This window comes from Schistocerca cancellata, chromosome 2 (genome assembly GCF_023864275.1).
Source record: "Schistocerca cancellata isolate TAMUIC-IGC-003103 chromosome 2, iqSchCanc2.1, whole genome shotgun sequence".
NCBI classification, from domain to species: Eukaryota; Metazoa; Arthropoda; class Insecta; order Orthoptera; family Acrididae; genus Schistocerca; species Schistocerca cancellata.
The window spans coordinates 449,940,480-449,959,289 of record NC_064627.1 but is presented as its reverse complement, the minus strand read 5'-3'; the positions used below and the strand labels follow the sequence as shown (position 1 = coordinate 449,959,289).

Sequence of the window (18,810 nt, the reverse complement as noted above, 5' to 3'; positions counted from 1 at the left end):
TGTATATGATGTCATCCACGGCATAACGACTGTTTCACATCTGCAAGCCAAAAGACTTGTCAGGTTTTTTACGAGTACTGTACGTCATACTACACTTTCCTCTAAAAGAAACGCGTTGTTAGTCTGCAGTAAAGATTTGCACTCGGATCAAGGGCAGTTTTATAGCTATAGGTAAACAATCTCCATGTATTACTAACATGTGCCAATCTGTCCCTTTCAAGTGGTGTTCCTTTTGTTCTTGTATCACCAGACCTGGTCATACTGCGCATTTCTTCTAATATTTTTGCCGAGAAGCAAGATTGATAGTAAGAAATCATTTCACCAGACAAAAAAAGTTCCCTTACAGTAATATGAGAATTCTTTTTTACAGTAGGTTAGATCAGTATCCCAACAAACGTTTACGGTTTGTCATGGTAACATCTTCCATTTTCCCTTCTCGCTAGGCCAGCATCTTCCTTTTTGTTTCTATTCTTTAGAATTTCGTGCCACATTTCTATTGGGAAAAAATATTAACAGAACCGTTTCATATCCGTTTTATCCTTCTAGCAGGTTCTTGGTAATTATTAAATGTTAGTTTTCCTCTCTGTCGCTGATTTAGAAACTCTGTGATTCATTACGAATTGGTAATAACTTGTTATCTTTACTGGATATAAATCTCCAACAAATGGCACCTGGTCCTCAGCGTCTCTATCCAAATATTCACTTGAAGCATTAGTTAACTTTGCTGAAAATGGTGATCATCAGTGAATATATGTATGGTTCCTTTCTGAAAGATACCGCCGACTTCTCTCTGTCTTTGTCCAGTACGAAATTTTTGTTTGTTCCTATCGACTTCCATGTCACCGGGACATCGAATAATGAACTTTCTTGTGAAATGGCAAATGAAAGGAAGACCAGTAGTTGCGCTGCAGCAGAGGACAATGTGGATAAAAGATAATAATCTTTCAACTGACTCGAGGAACAAAACAGAAGCTATTTATGAATTAATGGATAATGGCGATCGGTAAACAGTTATGTTTAAATTGTCCTTTTAGCTGCATTTGTATTATCATCATACTCTTTTTCGGCAACAAAGAATCGAACACTGATTTTTTTCTTTATTTTTATGTTTTGAAAATGCTACAATACCCCGTTTTTTAATTAAGAAAAAAACATTGTGTTCCCTTTGAGCCCGTGAATAGCCATTCTAAGAATCTGCTACGTAGTGTTATAATGTTTATGTGTAAGTACCGATGAAATTAACATATAGCTAGAAAGATTTTGAAGGAAACTTCATAAACGCGTTCACTACGGCGCAAACTTGAAAAAAACGGAGAAATGATCTACAGAGGAAAAACATTATCTTATTTTTTCCGTAGTGTTACTTGTCACTAATTAATAGCATATATGGACTATAAATTAATGTGATACATCACAGTATAATCAGACCAAAGTCTCATCCAGTTTGCACTGTAACACGCTGTTCCTTTCGGCGTTAGTAAACAATACAGGCCCTAAGTAAACTCTCTGGTGCTAATTTTCAAAAGAAATGATAATGTTCATCAGATAAAACAAAGTGAAAACTGTTATCACACAGTACCAAAACTTTAAAGAGTGTTGGTATAGGGAAATAAGTACAATATCTCATCAAGCTACATTCAAGTGAGTTTTTGTTTTTTCTCGGTTGCTAAATTCACAGGTAAGCTTCAGTAAAGGTGATTTCTTTAACTACAGGAGACTTCAGTATATCGTAGGCCATGCTTATACTCGCTCACTGTCACTGGACGCATTATCTGTATGTCATTGCTCATGTGCTGTATTTGAATTAAGCGCAAGCCACCAAGTGCGCGCGCACTTTGCCGCACTCCGTCCTTATTTTGTTCTCTATCATAGGCTGCCATCTGGTGGCAGCCACGAGAACGTCATACTCCCGTCGTTCTTTTGTTCTCAACGCCATATTGATTTGGGCACGGTGTTGCTTCGCGTGGTGCTGTTAGTTCAGTTTCTCTGGCCGGTTTCACGGGAATATTACGTATATTGCCTAGTACTGCGACTTATTCGCTCATTGAAAGTAAGTATTGAATTTCTCGTGATCGTAATTATATAATATTAACACGACCATCATACAAATCACGTGCATCTTTCCCACTATAGTAAAATTGTACGTTTTCCTTGTTTTAGTTGCGGCGTTCGCGTTACAGTAGGAAACTATTTGTAAATTCAGCATGCCAGAGTTAACAGAGCTTGAAAAGGCATCGTCCTCAACAACAGAGGCGCGTACGGAAGCAGCTGCAGCCGGTTCGGGAACCGAATCCGACTCGGACGATACAATCCCCGAGCTTGAAGAAACTGGTGAGAGTACAGCTAGCAATGCTTTTCCGAGTGCAGCGTCTGGTATACCTGTGGACGCCATCAGCAAAGAAAAGCAAAGTCGTGCTGAGAAGAAGGCGCGCAAGATAATGTCGAAGCTTGGCTTGAAGCCGGTTCAGGGAGTTAGTAGAGTTACCATTAGAAAATCAAAGAATATTCTCTTTGTAATTAGTAAACCTGATGTTTTCAAGAATCCGGCATCCGATACATACATTGTGTTTGGCGAAGCAAGGATCGAAGATTTGAGTCAGCAAGCACAAATGGCAGCTGCAGAAAAGTTTAAGGCAGCAGACGTGTCGGGTGCTGCTGCAGCTGTTGGAGGAACTGCAGTTGTCTCTCCCATACAGGAAGAATCGGAGGAAGAAGATACTGATGAGACTGGTGTCGAAGAGAAAGATGTAGAGTTGGTCATGTCACAAGCTAATGTTAGTCGTGGTAGGGCCATCAGAGCCCTTAAAAACAATAACAATGATATTGTGAATGCAATTATGGAACTAACAATGTGAATATAATACTTCGTTATTGTTTTTGGCATGAATGTGTTTTACAATCCTTCAAGCTGAAGGATTTTTCTCCTTGGCTGATAATGTGCACTGCTCTGTTTGTAAATTACAGTGATACGTGTTATTATTGGTGCCTGCCTGGACAAATCTCTTAAAAAGGCACAACAAATGAACTTTCCTCATTTTGTGCGCTCTGTTGTTATGATTGCAAGAATTCTGATTTATTAATTTTGAGGTATACAAAGTGTGCCAATGTGTTCCCATTAAAGTATTTAATTCACGAAAAAGTTTTTGTTACTTTCATCAAAAGCCCTACAGTCATAATGTTGGTAGTGTGAAGCAAACCCTCTAGTAAATGTGTATGCTGAATAGTGCAGAGCTTGTAAGAGAAACGAAACTTTGAGAAATGTGGGTTATGCCATTTGTTACAAATTGTTTACTTAGAAACATACTCTCAGATATGTCACATCTTGCCATCTACCGCTTTTTATCCTTAAAATTGTTCATACATTATGCAGCTTCTATAGGATGGTAAGTAAATGATTCTACAGCCTTTGTGTTTACTGCTGTGTAAACTGCAATGTTAATCAGCACCACTGAGTATAAGTTTAATTTTGCCATGAAATAGTTGTCATTGTAGTATGTTGTATTTGATAAACATTGAGAAAAGGTTGTGCAGCAGTTGTCAGTGACTAGAGATAGAATTGCTATACATATTCCTGCTGTATGAATTAATGTGAACAACTATTATTATCAGTGGCTCATTGGCATGTTATGTTTACATTATTTATGTGAATATGCTAGTTGGTTATCTGATGTATGGAATAGAAGTGTTGACAGTCCCGATTTTAAGTTAATTTATTAATGGTTCTCCCCCTTGCTCATTCCTCAACTGTTTAGAGTAGAGTGGTATGTTGTGTAGTTTGAGGCTTATGTTCACCATTTGTGCTATGTTTAATACTTATGATTATGATATGTAAACACTGCTTTGTGATTTGTTCACAATTTTCCATTTTCAGAATGAGTCAGCTACATGGGTTTGATAGAAAAATCTGATAGGGAATAGGTTATTTACAGAAGTGGCAGCAGTGTGCTGGTTTTGGCAATGAGCAGCCAGGAAGTTAATAATTAATGCTGTTCCTGCTCTGTAGTTGACAGGATCTTGTTTATACCCCTGCGTGCTCAGTTAATTACTCTCATAAAGTGAACATTTCATAACAAACACTTGTGTTAATACGAACATCACATAATTCGAAGCACTCTGCTGTCATTGCCAATACAGCACACAACACTGCCTCTGCTGTAAGTAAAATTTGAGGATATTGTGTACATTAAAATGGAAGGTTGGGGTGGGGGTCACCAAAATTTTGTTCATACAGTTTCTGTTAGTAGCATGCATTATGTTGATGAAATATTTGACTTGTTAGTTACTGTTAAGTTTTAAGCACATACAGGATGAAGTTTTTTCATTACTTACAGTGCAGGAATGTGTATGGTGCTGCTCAACTTTGGAGTAATGTCTGCCTAGAGTATGCAGATATTAGAGTTAGAATAATTCGTTACTTGTGGAAATTATTTAGATATTGAAAAGCAATTTACAAGAGGGTTGTGTTTCACCTGTGATCTCTCTCTCTCTCTCTCTCTCTCTCTCTCTCTCTCTCTCTCTCTCTCTCTCTGTCAAAGGTGAAAAAATTTGGTATCCTGACCCCTTGAAATCGTTGTGGTGACAGACTGATCTATAGTGCAGCACAAAGTGTATGTTGGAAAGTAATAATATGGTTGAAAGTTGGTGAAGCAAGTGAATGTGAATCACAAATAAAAGGTTATGGTAACAGACTGATCTGCAACATAACTTACTGTAATATTTATGTTCATGCTACATATTTCACACACTTTCTATCAGAAAAATTGAAACTTCAGAAAACGTATGTTAGATAATAAATAAGCTTCCGAGTATTTCGGTGCATACTATTTACTTATATTATTCATAAACTACAAAAATGCAAGGATGCTCACTACGTAACTTAGCTCTCACATTGTTCTTGAATATTATAATCAGGAGATCAGTTGTTTGATCTTGGTGTAGTGTATTTAATGTACAAATCTAAGCATTATTTCAGAATAGGCATGGCTATTTTTAGAAAATAGTTGAGTATCAAAACCAAATAGTGGTTGTGAAATGGTCTACCTTACTGCTATATTAGAGATTTTTTAACAACATTCATATTTTTACTGACCCTGAGACATGGTGTCAGGCAAAACTTACAGGATGTGGGACATACATCTGTTGTGGTCACCTAACAATATGGTACAGGTACTAAACTGTTTATTGTGTTAGGAGTCTAAAGAAAACTGAAATGACTGCTAACCTTTCTGACAATGTTCTTCAAAAGAATTAATAGACTAACATAACTAAACTGTTCACCCTGACTGAGCAGCCAGGTAGCAGTACTGGGACAATGTGCTCCTCCCTCCCTGTCCTCTTTTTCTCTGGAAAAAACACATTCAAAAGCTAGGTAACAATTTTAATTTTATTTAGGTGCCTGACAACAAATCATCTTAACTCCTTCAGTTATATGTTGTTGTTGGCCCATGACCCACGATAAAGTTGTAGTACTGTGGTGGGTTTGGCTTTTGTGTCTATATTGGCTGTGGTACAGCATTCTGTGTGCTGTTCATTGTAGGCTATGTGGATCCCTATTTTCTGATCCATTATTAAACCAACTCCTGTGTTACCCATGTTTGGCTTTGTATTTATAACCATATATTCACCTCACCAAAAAGTTCTGTTCTTCCTACCACCAGATTTAATTAATTCCCACTATAACTTTAACCTGTCCCTTTCCCTTTTTAAATTTTCTCACCTACCTGCCCAATTATAGAGTACAACATTCTGTACTCTGACCTGTATAATGCCAGTTTGTTTCTCCTGATGACAACATCTCCTGAGTCATCCCTGCCTGGAGATCCTAGTGGAGGGATGTTTTACCTCCAGAATATTTTACCCAAGATGAGGCCATTGTCATTTAACCTTACAATAGAGCTGCGTTCCCTAGGCTGTAGCTTCCCCTTGCTCTCTGCCATTTGCAATTCCAGTACAGCAAGGCCATTTTTGTTTATGTTAAAAGGCAAGGCCAGATCAGTCACTCATCCAGACTTGCCCCTGCAACTACTGAGAAGGTGTCTGCCCCTCTTCAGGAACCACATGTTAGTCTGGTCTCTCAATAGATACCCCTCCATTATGTACACCTATGGGAGGGCTATCTGTATTGCCGAGGCACACGAGCCACTTCGCCAACGGCAAAGATTGACGGAGGAGTCGTGTTTTTACAAGTTTTCCATAAAATATCGCCTTAAGTGCAATAGCCTTGTTTTCTAAAAAAAAAAAAATTATTTGAATGTCTGGATGTGCAAACTTTTTTATGTTATGAAATTTATCAAGTCAGTCGGCAACTAGATTTAATAGATATTAATCTGCATTATACTGTGTATTTGGCTATATCACAGCCCATTGTTGTTTATAGTTAAATCCAAACACATGTAAACTTACAGGCTGTGTGTCCCAGTGTTAATTGCCTGTACATAGTGTTATGTCTAATAAATAATATACTTGGTTCTGGTTGTTACATGGTCATTATCTGCTGTATGTGTTCAACCAAAAGAGAAATTTGTTGCACTAGCAGAAGATCAAAAAGTTGCAAATACATTTGTTGATAATATTCTGTAGTGCAAATGTTTCTTCATTTGCCACAGTCTTCATCTTAGAGCCGTATCTTTAAGACATCTTTTCCAAACAGCAAGGTGGTGTGGAAAGGTGAAGTGCTAACCACATACAATTGCTTTTGTGGAAAGTGAGTGCGCAGTGGGAGTGTAATTCTTGGCCACGTCTGAGGCAGAACACAGTGACATTGGTCTGTCAGAATGTATTGGAGTTCATCACTCTGTCAGCTATGTTCTTTTAGAACATCTAGTGGCAGTTATGTAAGATTGCCTGCTGTCACACTAATTGTGGGGTTTGAGTGATAAGCCCCTCATATTCAGCTCACCCCAGTCTATCATTTTTTCCTCTCTGAGAGTTCTAAATGTGTGTGTGTAGCCAGTTGTTGGTGATTTGCTGATAGTTGGACGTATGTACTGATCAGCTATCCTGTCTCCTTATAATTTGTTTTCATGAGTAATTTTCCCTTTTCTACAGTTAAAGTTATTTTGAGCCACTTGCATAATATGTAACAGTCAATACAAACTTTCAAATAATAAACTGTATATTATTTTATTGCCCTAGAATGATTTGCCGTAACAGAAATACAGAGCTAAAAGAAAATTAAAAATATCAAATTTATTTTCTGTGCAAGGTGTGAATAAATCCTAAGATGTATTTATGGGACATGATCTGCTACAGGAACTTAATGAAGCCAAATTCCAAATGCAGTCGTAGCAATGAGAGTAAATTGCTAAAGCTAAGTTCTGGTAAGCAGTGAACTAGGTGAGTGGGTAGTCAGTCAGCAATTTGGGAATAACCAGAATGCCATGTGCTTTTCACCTATTGCTTATAATATATAAACAAAGGGTTCTCTAATTATTGAAAAATTGGATCAAAAAGCATGAACTGTAAAGAGTAAATAATTTAGGCGTGAAGATTATCAGTTACCAAATGGCGTGGTGCTGTTGAATTGTCGATAGGCACACACAAGAGAGAAGGGAAAGTTGCTAGCTTTCGGCATAAATCATTCCTTAAACTAGAGTACATTGTGTGGTATATTTGTGCTCTGACTTGAGAATGTATTTATTCTGAAAGCTAACAACTCCTGTCCCCCCTACTATTCAGTGAGAGGGGTCCTTTACTTCTAAATTATGTTCTACTAGAACTTTCCTAGTATATTTATAAACTTTAGTGACTTTGACTCCTAAATTGACTCAAAGCAGAAACTACTGATAGTCATATTACACTTAAAACTAGTAGCAACAGTGTGTGGTAGCATTGGGCAGAGAGATGGGATTTTGCTACTGGTTTTAGTCCAGATTTCTCTTTGAGAGAATGCTAAAAAATTTAAGCTACTGTTTATTCATGCATTTGTAATGTTTCTGTAGGTCTTATTTTGAAGAACAACCTTCATGGGTGTGAAATGAATCATCTGAAAGAGATTGTGTAATGAGTGTAGCAAAAACCAAGTAAACAAATTTTTTGAAAGGGAAAAAACTAACCTTATTTGTTATTACTACACATATCATATCCATAATCATATAGTTGGTCCAGTAAGTTTCAAATTTTTCATTCATGCAGAAAAATAGGTTTTGTTGAACTCTACAAAGGATGTCAAAATTTATGTACTGATTTGAAGCACATTTTGTCTCACCAAGTCAGATTTTATAGTTCGGAATAAGAAAAAAATTACTGCAGAAAAGGGTGGATGAGGAACCAATTCAAAACACAATTCCCACATATTTGTTGTTGTGAGACATACACTACTGGCCATTAAAATTGCTACACCATGAAGATGACGTGCTACAGACGCGAAATTAACGGACAGGAAGAAGATGCTGTGATATGCAAATGGTTAGCTTTTCAGAGTGTTCACACAAGGTTGGCTCCAGTGGCGACACCTACAACGTGTTGACATGAGGAAAGTTTCCAACAGATTTCTCATACACAAACAGCAGTTGACCGGCGTTGCCTGGTGAAACTTCGTTGTGATGCCTCATGTAAGGAGGAAAATGCATACCAACACGTTTCCGACTATGATAAAGGTTTCATTGAAGCCTATCGTGATTGCAGTTTATCGTATCGCGACATTGCTGCTCGCATTGTCGAGATCCAATGGCTATTAGCAGAATATGGAATCGGTGGGTTCAGGAGGCTAATACGGAACGCCGTGCTGGATCCCAACGGCCTCGTATCACTAGCAGTCAAGATGACAAGCATCTTATCCGCATGGCTGTAATGAATCGTGCAGCCACGTCTCAATCTCTGCGTCAACAGATGGGGACGTTTGCAAGACGATAACCATCTGCACGAACAGTTCGACAACTTTTGCAGCAGCGTGGACTATCAGCTCTTGAGACCATGGCTGCGGTTACCCTTGATGCTGCATCACAGACAGGAGCGCCTGCGATGGTGTACTCAACGACAAACCTGGGTGCACGAATGGCAAAACGTCATTTTTTCAGATTAATCCAGGTTCTGTTTACAGCATCATGATGGTTGCCTCTGTGTTTGGCGACATCGCGGTGAACGCACGTTGGAAGCGTGTATTTGTCATGGCCATACTGGCGTATCACCTGGCGTGATGGTATGGGGTGCCATTGGTTACACGTCTCGGTCACCTCTTCCTCGAATTGGACGTTACATTTCAGATGTGTTACGACCCGTGGCTTTACCCTTCATTCGATCCCTGCGAAACCCTACATTTCAGCTGGATAATGCGCGACCGCATGTCGCAGGTCCTGTACAGGCCTTTCTGGATACAGAAAATGTTCGACTGCTGCCCTGGCCAGCACATTCTCCAGATCTCTCACCAATTGAAAACGTCTGATCATTGGTGGCCGAGCAACTGGCTCGTCACAATACGCCATTTATTACTCTTGATGAACTGTGGTATCGTGTTGAAGCTGCATGGGCAGCTGTACCTGTACACGCCATCCAAGCTCTGTTTGACTCAATGCCCAGGCGTATCAAGGCCGTTATTAAGGGCAGAGGTTGTTGTTCTGGGTACTGATTTCTCAGGATGTATGCACCCACATTGCATGAAAATGTAATCACATGTCAGTTCTAGTATAATATATTTGTCCAATGAGTACCCGTTAATCATCTGCATTTCTTCTTGGTGTAGCAATTTTAATGGCCAGTAGTGTAGAACATTGTCCTAGCATCTTTATGTGTACCAATCCCTGCCACTTTCCAGTCAACTCTCATTTCGCATTATTCAGCTATGAGGTATTATAGATGCCAGTAATGCTTATACTCTTTTCCAAGCTATGTATGAGGATTATTCCTTAGTAATCCCAAAAAACAGGCTACACCCTTACCCACTGATAAAATGTTTGTGCTTACTTTGGTGTACCCTTACTAGGTTTTGTTGTTATTTTGTCTGCTATTCCAACTCTGATCTAATGATGTATGCATTTTTCATCAATAATTATGAGTCATGGAAAATGCCATGGAGTTTGTGACAGACCATTATGTTTTAACATTCTCACATACAGCTTTTCTGTGATTAGTTTTATGTGTAGGATATTGTGTATTCATATATTTAAAAAGAAAGATGATGAGACTTACCAAACAAAAGCGCTGGCAGGTCGATAGACACACAAACAAACACAAACATACACACAAAATTCTAGCTTTCGCAACCAACGGTTGCCTCGTCAGGAAAGAGGGAAGGAGAGGGAAAGACAAAAGGATATGGGTTTTAAGGGAGAGGGTAAGGAGTCATTCCAATCCCGGGAGCGGAAAGACTTACCTTAGGGGGAAAAAAGGACAGGTATACACTCGCACACACACACATATCCATCCGCATATACACAGACACAAGCAGACATTTGTAAAGGCAAAGAGTTTGGGCAGAGATCATTCAGCTGAGATGCTTGCAGCCTCAGCAATTTCGTGTACATTATATAAGTGATCTCACATTATATAGTCACAGATTTCTGTAATGCTCTCCATTGTGGAAACCTCAGCAGCACAATTAGAAACACCTTTTCTCTTCAGTGTTTAAGTGATCATATTTTAATCTCATTGAATCAAAAGTAAATGGGCTTCAGCAGAGTGCTCACATTAACTCAGATTGTCTGTCTAGCAGCTCAGTCCTTCACAAATGAAAGTGCTTAGTAATAGCCAGAAATTAATTTTTTTGTGATGTTCCACTGTAGCTCCTATGAGCTACATCACCACATGGGATGATTGTCAATATTTAGCTCATAGACACACCCACTTCAATAATTTGTTTATAGTTTCCAAATAATCGTGTTTATTGACAGTGACACTATTTGACAAAATTCATCACTATTTCATGGACATATAGACTTATCAGAATACCCTTATACATAGTAAAAATAAATGCAACTGTTATAGTGGTGTTCACATGAGAAGGGGGGGAGGGGGGGGGGGAGGTGGGATGATGTGCAATGGCAAATAGTAGTTTACCATGTGATATTCCAGCCAGCAGCACCATTCTGCTGTAACAGTTTACAGAGCTCGCCTTGAGTACATGTAGAACAAACATTTAGAACTGATTTTTCATGTTAGGTTAGGTACGGCAAGGTTACTGAGCCACTATAGTATTCATTACAGGTTGCATATAGCAAACATGGAAAGTATTATGTTAAGAAGCAGGGTAGGCAATGGCTGGAGCGATGACGTGTGTGAGAGATAGACAGCACACTGCTGAATCAGTTAAATGTCCTCCATCTCTCACTGTGCAGAAGACACGATGTGGCTACCTTCTTACATGAACACTATTGTACCTTCTGTAGGGAGGTGTTCACGAGATTATTGCTCTGTACTCATACATTATTGTTGTGAAAGATGAATATGACACTGAAATATTGATTGTAGAGTTGGTCAAAAGGCTGAAGATTCCTGGCCTGAAGCTTAATACCGCTCAAATTACCATTGACAGCAATGAAAGGTTCCAACATTGGTACATGAAATAGCGGAAAACATGACTACTGAGATACTCCCTGCTGAAACCATGGCATGGCATGTATAAAATGGGCATTATTACCTGGCTGTTCCTACACATTTTTACAAAACCAGCATGTGTCGAGACAAATCCTGTGTCTGTCAGTATAGGTGAAGAGAACATTTTTTTCTTTCGTTTATAATGGACGGTTAGCGGCCAGGAGCTAGCCTCATGTTCGGCCATTTTTACTGCAAAATAACACACAGTCCTCTAGAATACTCTCCAAGATATCGATGATACATAATTTGTAGGTAAGGCTCGTGAGTTGGCGGTGTTCGCTGCAGACCAACACTATGAAGCAGATTATAAATTTTTATGTGTCATAATAGCAGCTGAATGTTAAAATGATATCGGATATGTTTGTCAATTTGATGGGCAGGTTTCCAGGTTACAAAAATTCTTGCTGTAAAGTGACAATGTGCACACTCTTTCTTTGAGGTGTGCTGTGGACACAACAGTATGACAGAAGCCACATTATCCCATTCATTCTACTGATCTGCACCAAGACCGTAGGTTTACATTCATCTTCATAATGCAGCTGGCTGTACTCATAGGTTTCCCAAAATTATTAAATGAAATATAAAAAACACAAATGATGCAAGTTACGAGGATGATGCCAAACTCTTTTGAGCAGTTTAAACATTATTTGTGGAAGAAGAATGTCCTGAAGTATTGTTTTGTTTTTCTTTGAATTAGCTTGTTGAAGATGATCACGGAAGAATATAAAATCGTACACTAAAACATACGGCAAGATAGGAATTTTGGATGGATATTATTTTTCTGTCTTTTACTGGAATTGAGTAAATCACAATTTAGCTGAAAAGTGTTTTCGTTATTACCAACAAATACTATTAAGATTAAAATGTACAGTGTCTGATATGATTATGTTTCTTCTCTTAATTAGTATACTTGTGTCATCAACCAAAATTACAGTTTTAAAGTCACTGAAGTGTTTTTTTCTGTAGGCCACGAGCCAAGAATGGTCTCAGTTCTGACATTGCGGCTCTCAATAGGTAATGTTCCCACAGTATGAGGCTGGTTTTTTTCCCAAGGTGCCAATTTGTCATTGTGGTTCCTCTGATTTCTGCCATCCATACGAGTGGGACACCATTCTTCTTATTTTAATTTCCCCAAGTAGAATTTTATGATCCACACAATCATAGTCTATGCCAGGATCATAGAATACATCATGACGATATTTTTGTTGTTTAGCTCGGTCAGGACTCCATCTAGAGACTGGATATGGTCTTCTCTGTAGATAATACTTAATAGGAGCCAAATTGAGAGACAGGTAGCAAGTTATGCTGTGAAAAAGGATCAGTACTGTATTCCATTCTACTTTGTCAAATGTTTTGAAAAGATCCCAGGTGGGACAAAAGGTCTGTAATCAATCATTTGTATTACGGGCTAACACTGATACACACTGAAGTGTTCCGGGATACATCCCATAGCCATTGACTGGTTACAAAGTTAACTAAGGAGTAGTACTATAAAGCAGATTTTAATACTTTTGAACATTTTGATAGAAAGAAGAGTTAGGGACCTTATGGTCTTCGTAGATTGTATTTTTGAAACTGTCTCTCGCTGGAGTTAGCATCATCTGCCAAAGTAAACCTAATGCGTCTGCTTTTGGATATTTATTAGCAAGTGAAATGGTTGCTGCTGCTGTAACAGAGTAACTGTCAAAATTGGTTGCCAATGACTTTAGTGTGTCTTCATTTTTGGTACAACTATTACCCAGAAAATCAATTTCGTTTGCCACACTGTTTTCATGGCATTCTTGTTTAATAATGCCCCAGATGGCTACACCTGAAGTGTTATCCATCTCTTGTCTCTAATGCTGTAACTTTACTATCATTTGTTTTAGGGTAAAGGAATATATTAAAGAAAGAGGTAAGTTTTATCTGCATTACAGAAAAAAATTCTATAAAGAATAAAAAATTATTCTTCAGTGCTTCTCTGCTGCTGTCCTTTACCTGTGCCACACACACTAATCTCAAAGCATTGCAGGAGACAGGATGTAGCAGAGATAAGGAGGAACACACTGAAATAATGGTAACATATGAATGGAGTTTCATTAATGAATTGCCTTTTCTGCATTTCCATCTCCTGGTTGGTGGCTTTTTTATTCCCTGAGCATTGAGGCAGCCTATACTGGATGTGTCAGGTAAAGTGTTTTTCTCTGTAACTTACAAAATAATAAGTGAAGGGAATATTTATTTGGAGTGCTAAAAGTAAGAAACATTACTCTTTCTGCAAAGTTATGAATATCATTTATTTGGTTATTACAAGCAGTTACAGTTTTTGTAATCACTATTTCCTATCATGCAGCCTATACATTTAAACCAATGTTTTACAAATTATTTTAAATCAAATTTCCACTAACTTTAGTTTGGGAGCTAGAAACATTCAATATTTTAGGCATGAATACAGCATGCTGTACGTAATTAGCTATGTTCAGAATGATATTCTGGTGGCAGAATGTTCATGTGAGTGTGAGGACTTCAAATGTATGTCAGTTTTCCTGAATGGAACAATTTGATATGCCTTCTAAATGATCTGCTTATGAGATGAAAATTGCTGGCATCACAGAGGGACACTCCCACTGTTTGAAGTCATCGTGGGCTGTGAATTCAGTAACATAAACACAGTTCTTCATGTATCGCCCCCCCCCCCCCCCCCCCAAGGAAGGAAATCTACCAGTGTTAAATTGGGTGGCAAGTCAGCCATTCCTGGGACCATAGTGTATTAACCATCTTCCAGGAAATCTGTTATTCAGTTCTTGCACACCATCATACACAGAATGGGCTGTGTGCCAATCACACTGCATCTAAATATGGTCTCTAATGTATAGACTGACATTTTCAAGGCAAGCACCAACTATGTCAATGAGAAAAGCTTTTTACATTGCACTTGTCAGAATATCTGTGAAGCAGTGTTGACCGATGATTTCATCTCCAATGATTCTGCAGAACACATTAATGGACTACCATCTTAGGTGACTGATGAGACATACTCGTCCAGGATTTTATGTGGACCAGTAACACATATTGTGATAGTTCACTGCACCATAATTTAGGAATATGGATTCATCAGGGAACATAACATTTTGTAAGATGTTCACAGTAAAATTATCCATGATACATTCACAGAAAGTAACACTCTGACTGAAACATTCCCGTGACAGTGGCAGTATTAGCCACACAGATGTACGACTGATACCAGTGACTGTAGGAACTACTTGTAACAAGAGGATAAGAGTGTATTGCAGCTAAAAGAAAGGCTTTCATACTCTCACTCCTTGCTTGGTTTTTTGTGCTACCACTGCACCTTAGAATGTAGTGGCTGATGGATCTCTCTGATCAGGATATCTCAAAGCATAAGCCATGGCTGCTTCATTGGCATTTGCTGAGCATCAGCAATATGTCAACATACTTGTTAGATGTAAATGCCACGTTTATTCCTTCTCGGTATCTGTGGCAGACCGAACATCTTTTTCGTGTGGCCTGAGCTGCCTTGTATACAGGAGTGTAAGCATCACTTCAAACAGTGCATTGAGGAAACTTGTTGCTCCATAACACCAGCAACTTCACATCTCATGTGCATATCAGTTGTTGAGTTGTGCATTCAGGAAAATGGGCATTCATTTGAACCCTCATCCAAATCGAGAGTCCACCACCAAAACATCCACATGAACAAACCCAAATATATACAGCATGATGCACCCACCCCAAAAACTTTGAACATTTATAGCTCACTAACTAAAATGGATAGACATTTGTTTTTAACTGATTTGTACACAGTTCACATAAATACATCTTCTATGTGACTGAAAAAGGTATCTTTCATTTTAAAAAATTGTAACTTGTTGCGGTATCTCTCTGGAAGATAAGTAAATAAACTAAGTTCATAACTGCACATAAGGAATAATGTTTCTTATGCTTACCTATCAAGATAAATATTCTTTCCTCTTGTTATTTTGTAAGTTACAGAGGAGAAACCTTGTTTGAATCATTGTAAATGTGTATCCCAGGTTGGATTTTCTACTGATTTGTTACATAGATGTTGTTATTTCAATTGCAGTGTCATGCCAATGGACAGACTGTGTTGAATACCTTTTTAGTATCTCATATAGAATTATCTGTAGCTGCAAAGCAAACCTGCATTTGTGTGTAGGAGTAAATAAAGATGTATCCGATGTCATCTGGTGACACATTTTTCCTCACTTCTTCCAATTGATGTTGCAACTATTCAAGGCACATTATCAGTATGCAAACTAGGCCAGACTCCTTCCCATCATGTGCCCCACAACCTGAAGGGTGTGGGTCTGCTGATCATGGTAAGCATGATAGGTAATGGAAGTCTTGGAGAACAAACTATGTAATGCAAGAAGTGTGTACATGACCATACTACCACAGTAAGTGCACATGTCTCCAGTGAAGGAAAAGCAGCTGACCAGGTGGGTGTGCACATGAGTCTTTCCTGCTTTGTTTTGCGTCCTCAGAAACACAAGGTATGCTTACATAGAGGAGGTTTTAGCTCTCTCTACGATCATGCCTGAAACTAGCTCAGTATGTTACCAGCCGATACATTCTCAATGTTGTCACCTTCATAAATGTCCATCACTAAAACTGAGGCAAAGTCTATTCTCATCACTAAAAAACTTCCTGTCACTACGTCGTTGGCTACACTGTCAGACACATATTTCATGTTTTTAAGTGTGAGAGGAAGCTGACAATTAACACCTGTAATCCCAGCCCAGCTTCCAGCAAATGGTTCCTCACTGTTCCACCAGATACAACTATCCCAACTTTTAAGCATTTTACTCTGAGATTGTTCACTGGAACACACTGTGTAAAATTATGAAGATTGCAGGGATAAATAAAAAGAGTGATAAGTTATCTACAACCGGACTTCAGTTACGTTAGTCAAGGTACATGAAAGAGAAGCAAAGTTGAGAAGGGAACTAGGTAAGGTGGTGGCCTATATCTGATGCTATTCAATGTGTGCATTGAGCAAGCAGTGAAGGAAACCAAGGCGAGATTTGGAAAGAGAATAGGTGAATTAAAGCTCAGGGAGAAGAAATAAAAACTATGAGGTGTGCCAATAACATTGTAATTCTGTCATAGATGGTAAAAAAATTTGGAAGATCAGTGGAACGGAATGGCTGATGAATTAAAAAGATGTATATAAAAAAGTAAAACAAGGGCAATGAAATGCAGTTGGATTAAATCAGATGATGCTAATGGAATTAGTGAGACACTGAAATTTGTATATGAGTCTTCCTGATTAGGAACTAAAATAACTGATCATAACTGAAGTAGAGAGTATATAAAATGAGCTGCATAACAAGAGAAATTGTTCTGAGAAATGTAATTTTGTTTACATTGAATGTAAATACAAGCTTTATGGTATGTTTCTGTAAGGTGTTTGTTGTGCTGTAGCCATAACATGGAAGTAAAACGTGGGTGATAAACGGTTCAGCAAGAAACTAATGAAATGTGTTGATATATGAGAATGCTGATGTTTAGATGGATATATCAGTTAAATAATGAAAGAGGTGATTACAAAATTGAGTCAAATTCATGAAGAACCTGGCATTACGAGCCCACTCATCAGAATGACATTGCACCTCCTCTGGCTTGGATGCACACACTGATTCTGTTGGGAGGAATCTTATAAAGCCGTTGTACCCTCCCCTGGGGCAAGCTGGCCTTCAACTGTTGTAACTGGTCCTTGATATCCAGGATTGTGCCACTGGGATGGTATCGACATGTGCCCAGACATGTACTATTGCTGAGAGATCTTGGGGAGACCTTGCTGGCCATTAGTGTACCTCAAAATCATGCAACAGTTCACAGAGACATTGGCCGTGGGTGGGTCAGCATTGTCCCATTGGAAAATTGCCACCCTGGCGTCATGATTATGCTGCATGAGAGGTAACACATGAGGACGCAGGATGTCTGTGATGTATCACTGTGGCGTCAGAATTCACTCAGTCACTACCAGTCATAACATGAAGTCATACCCAGTGGCTCCCCACAACATGACGTCAGGAGTAACTCCTCTGTGCCTCTCCAAAACTATGGTCATTGTGGTGCTACAAAACTGTGATTCATCGCTGATCACGATGTGATGCCATTCATCACCATCCCAGTTTGTGGGTCACGATGACACAGCAAACGCAGCTGTTTGTGTATGTGGTGTTAATGGCAGTCTACGCACGGAACGATAATTTCCTGGTCCATCTGCTGCTGGTCACTGACGAATGGTGTGGAATGATACAGAACGTTGCAGAGAGTCCATTACTTGTTTCCGGATGGCAGCCACAGATGTGAAGGAGTTATTATGTGCTGGATACACAGTGCGGCGACACTCCCCTGTCGTAGTCAGAAGTTGTCAGCGGGAATCTTGACAAGGATTATGCCTGTGCTCACTTTCCCATGCAGTTCAACATTGAACCATTGTCACATCCGATTGCCCCACAAATTTGGATATTACATGATACCAGCTGGCCAAATGGAGACCGACAGTGAGGCCTCTTTCAAACTTTGCTAGATGCTGATAATGCTGTCTCAAGCTAGTGTGTGCCATCTCCGTGTCCTTCACAGTGATACAGTGATAGCCAATATCTGACGCTGTTCAAGCTTCTTATACACCCTATTCTGCTTGGCAACAACACCAAACGCGAACAATACTAATGTTCTGTGGTGCACGTAATATTGCAAATTATACAGTTTTCTGTTGACATTCAAGTGCTGTAAGCTTTTTCCTAACAATAATAAGATTGTCTCACTCTACTCAGTCCTTTCGACGAACATGAATTCATATTGTGTGCCATAGACGTAGTGAGGGGATAGGCCACATTTTTGAGGTTTTTACTTACATTGATATCCAATTTTCTCTCAAAATAGCCAGGTCTGGTAGGAGATTTCGACTTAAAAACTTCACTTTTTCTACGAGTACACAGTTTGTGATTAGTAATGTTGTATTACAATGCATGCTGCATAACAGTTCAACATCGCTGACGTTCCAGATGTAACTTCAAAAATTATTAGTAATGTGGAAAATCGACAGGACACGTGCCAGTAGCAGAGGCAGTGTTCCCTGATTTCCTCTAAATAACTGTGCTTGCTGCAGTGTGTGATTGTGGCGGTCGTTGAGCGTAACGACGCTGAGAGCACCAAGAACGGGGATTTTCCGCCGTTGCTGCGCAGCGAGGGGCACGTAATAAAATTTAATACCACACACACGTGTTCTCAGGGCGGATTTACAACACC

The 18,810-nt window shown here is 39.0% G+C and overlaps 2 protein-coding genes across 4 annotated transcripts in view; one reads left to right on the top strand and one right to left on the bottom strand.

The window, feature by feature from the left end:
* The window catches only part of LOC126161944 (phospholipid-transporting ATPase IF-like), a 633,423-nt gene that overhangs the window by 324,995 nt on the left and 289,618 nt on the right, over positions 1-18,810 (bottom strand). The gene's annotated exons all lie outside the window — the stretch shown is intronic.
* Positions 1,895-3,139, top strand: LOC126161946 (nascent polypeptide-associated complex subunit alpha-like). The gene is made up of 2 exons (XM_049918126.1): positions 1,895-2,050; positions 2,161-3,139. Exon 2 carries the CDS (start codon positions 2,205-2,207, stop codon positions 2,853-2,855), a length of 651 nt encoding a protein of 216 aa, XP_049774083.1. The 5' UTR covers positions 1,895-2,050; positions 2,161-2,204; the 3' UTR covers positions 2,856-3,139.

Coding starts and splice junctions, on each gene's coding strand:
- LOC126161946 (XM_049918126.1), top strand. CDS start 2,205: ATGCCAGAGTTAACAGAGCTTGAAAAGGCATCGTCCTCAACAACAGAG.